Here is a 1,633-nt window from a genome sequence, read left to right as displayed (position 1 = left end):
ATTTACTTCTCACCCCGATCTCACTCATCCTTTACAGGAGTAACGTAAACATCCTAAAGGAGGCTGAACCCCACAACCCTCTGAAGCCCCTCATGAACTGCTTCGGGGGCAAGGGGGGTGAGATCGTGGCTCCTCCTGGAGCAACAGCCGCAGCCGCCTCTTCAATACTGAACATGCCAGGTTTCCCGGGCATGGGAGACTTCTCCTTTGTCAACACCGGGCCCTCCAAGAAGAAATCAGAGGCAATCGGTCAGTGCTGAGGTCTAAGTGGTGCTTTTCTCCCACAAGAGCTTTCTGTGCGCGTGTCTGCAGGTCCAAGTACAAGGAGGGAGGGAGGAAAATGATGATGACGATTGATGTAACTAAACGGTTGCTTTTTCTTGGGGTTGGAGGTTATGTTTGTTGATGAACATCGGGTTGAATAGAAGATTGGCAATTCACATTTTGTTTGTCCATTTATGGGCCACGGCAAGGCACCTGCAGTAACGTGTCTAAGTCTTGTGTGTTTTCCTTTTTACGTCTCCATTATCATTTCCTTCCTGTCTCCTCTTTCATCTTTCAGTGTTGTGTTGTGGTGGTCCTTGTTTCTGCTCTTGGATGTTAGTGTAGATTTTGCACAAATCTTAATTCAGAAGGAAACTCAGTAAGAAGACAGTTAGTTGCAGAGAAATTACAGCTTCAGATTGAGCTGTTTAAATCAGATTTTCTTTCTTTCTTTCTTTTATATTCTTATTAATATCTTTTTTATTTTTTTATGGTGATATTCTTGGCTGTACTCCAGTTTATTTTTCTTTCTTTTCTTTCCCTTGTTTTGTCATATGTGGATGAGTGTGAAATGAAGTATTGATATTCCTGATTCTATTATGAATAATGGAAAAAGTTTGGCATATGTCAAGAAGATATCTGGCTTTCACATCAAATGAAATCAATGGTCACATTATGAATGCATATCACACAGATATTTACATGAAATTAAATATGAGATTGATAGGTATGACTGTTCACAACTCGTGAGGAATGAGAATAAGAATAATTATAAAACACATAAATTTGATGATCCATTGCCTTCAATATTTTTCATTGCAGATTTTTTCCTTGAAAGAATTCATTATTTTTATTTTATTCATATCAAACATAAACAACTAACAAAAGAATATTCAGTTCCAAATACACTGAAAATTTTATTTAGACCTTTGCTTTCTCTTCCTCTGTTGTTATTAAATGATTGGCATTGTTTATGTACAAATTTATTCTTTATCTGATTTCTATTTGTCTTTGCTGATTTAGTAATTGTGTTTTCCAAAATACTACCATAGATTTCCTTTTACAAATATCAAATGCTTCTTCTGATTGTTTTTACTTTTTCCAGGTTTAACACTGTTTTAAGTTTAATTTAAAGAAAAAGAATATGTGCACACTCTTTTGTTATTGTAGTTTGGTTGATTAAATATTTGATTTGCTTCTTATTTGTCATTTTTTTTATTTGTGTTGACCAACCTGATTGTTTTACTTCCAGTCACAGAGGATGAACCATACATGGGTCGTATCCAGCAGTACTTGACAGGTACAAAGCCTTGACCTCTTTTGACAGACTAACCTGGGTTTGTAGAATGGATTACATTTGTAATGATTC

The 1,633-nt window shown here is 36.2% G+C and overlaps 1 protein-coding gene across 1 annotated transcript in view; it reads left to right on the top strand.

Moving 5' to 3' along the window:
- The window catches only part of LOC119594654 (stomatin-like protein 1), a gene marked incomplete in the record, with an annotated part of 12,249 nt that overhangs the window by 5,693 nt on the left and 4,923 nt on the right, over positions 1-1,633 (top strand). The window contains 2 exon segments of the mRNA XM_037943704.1: positions 38-249; positions 1,517-1,564. Coding sequence (XP_037799632.1) covers positions 38-249; positions 1,517-1,564 — 260 coding nt within the window.

The sequence above is a fragment of the Penaeus monodon genome, chromosome 34 (assembly GCF_015228065.2).
Source record: "Penaeus monodon isolate SGIC_2016 chromosome 34, NSTDA_Pmon_1, whole genome shotgun sequence".
In the NCBI taxonomy this organism is placed as follows: domain Eukaryota; kingdom Metazoa; phylum Arthropoda; class Malacostraca; order Decapoda; family Penaeidae; genus Penaeus; species Penaeus monodon.
This window is presented reverse-complemented; position numbering and strand designations above follow the sequence as displayed.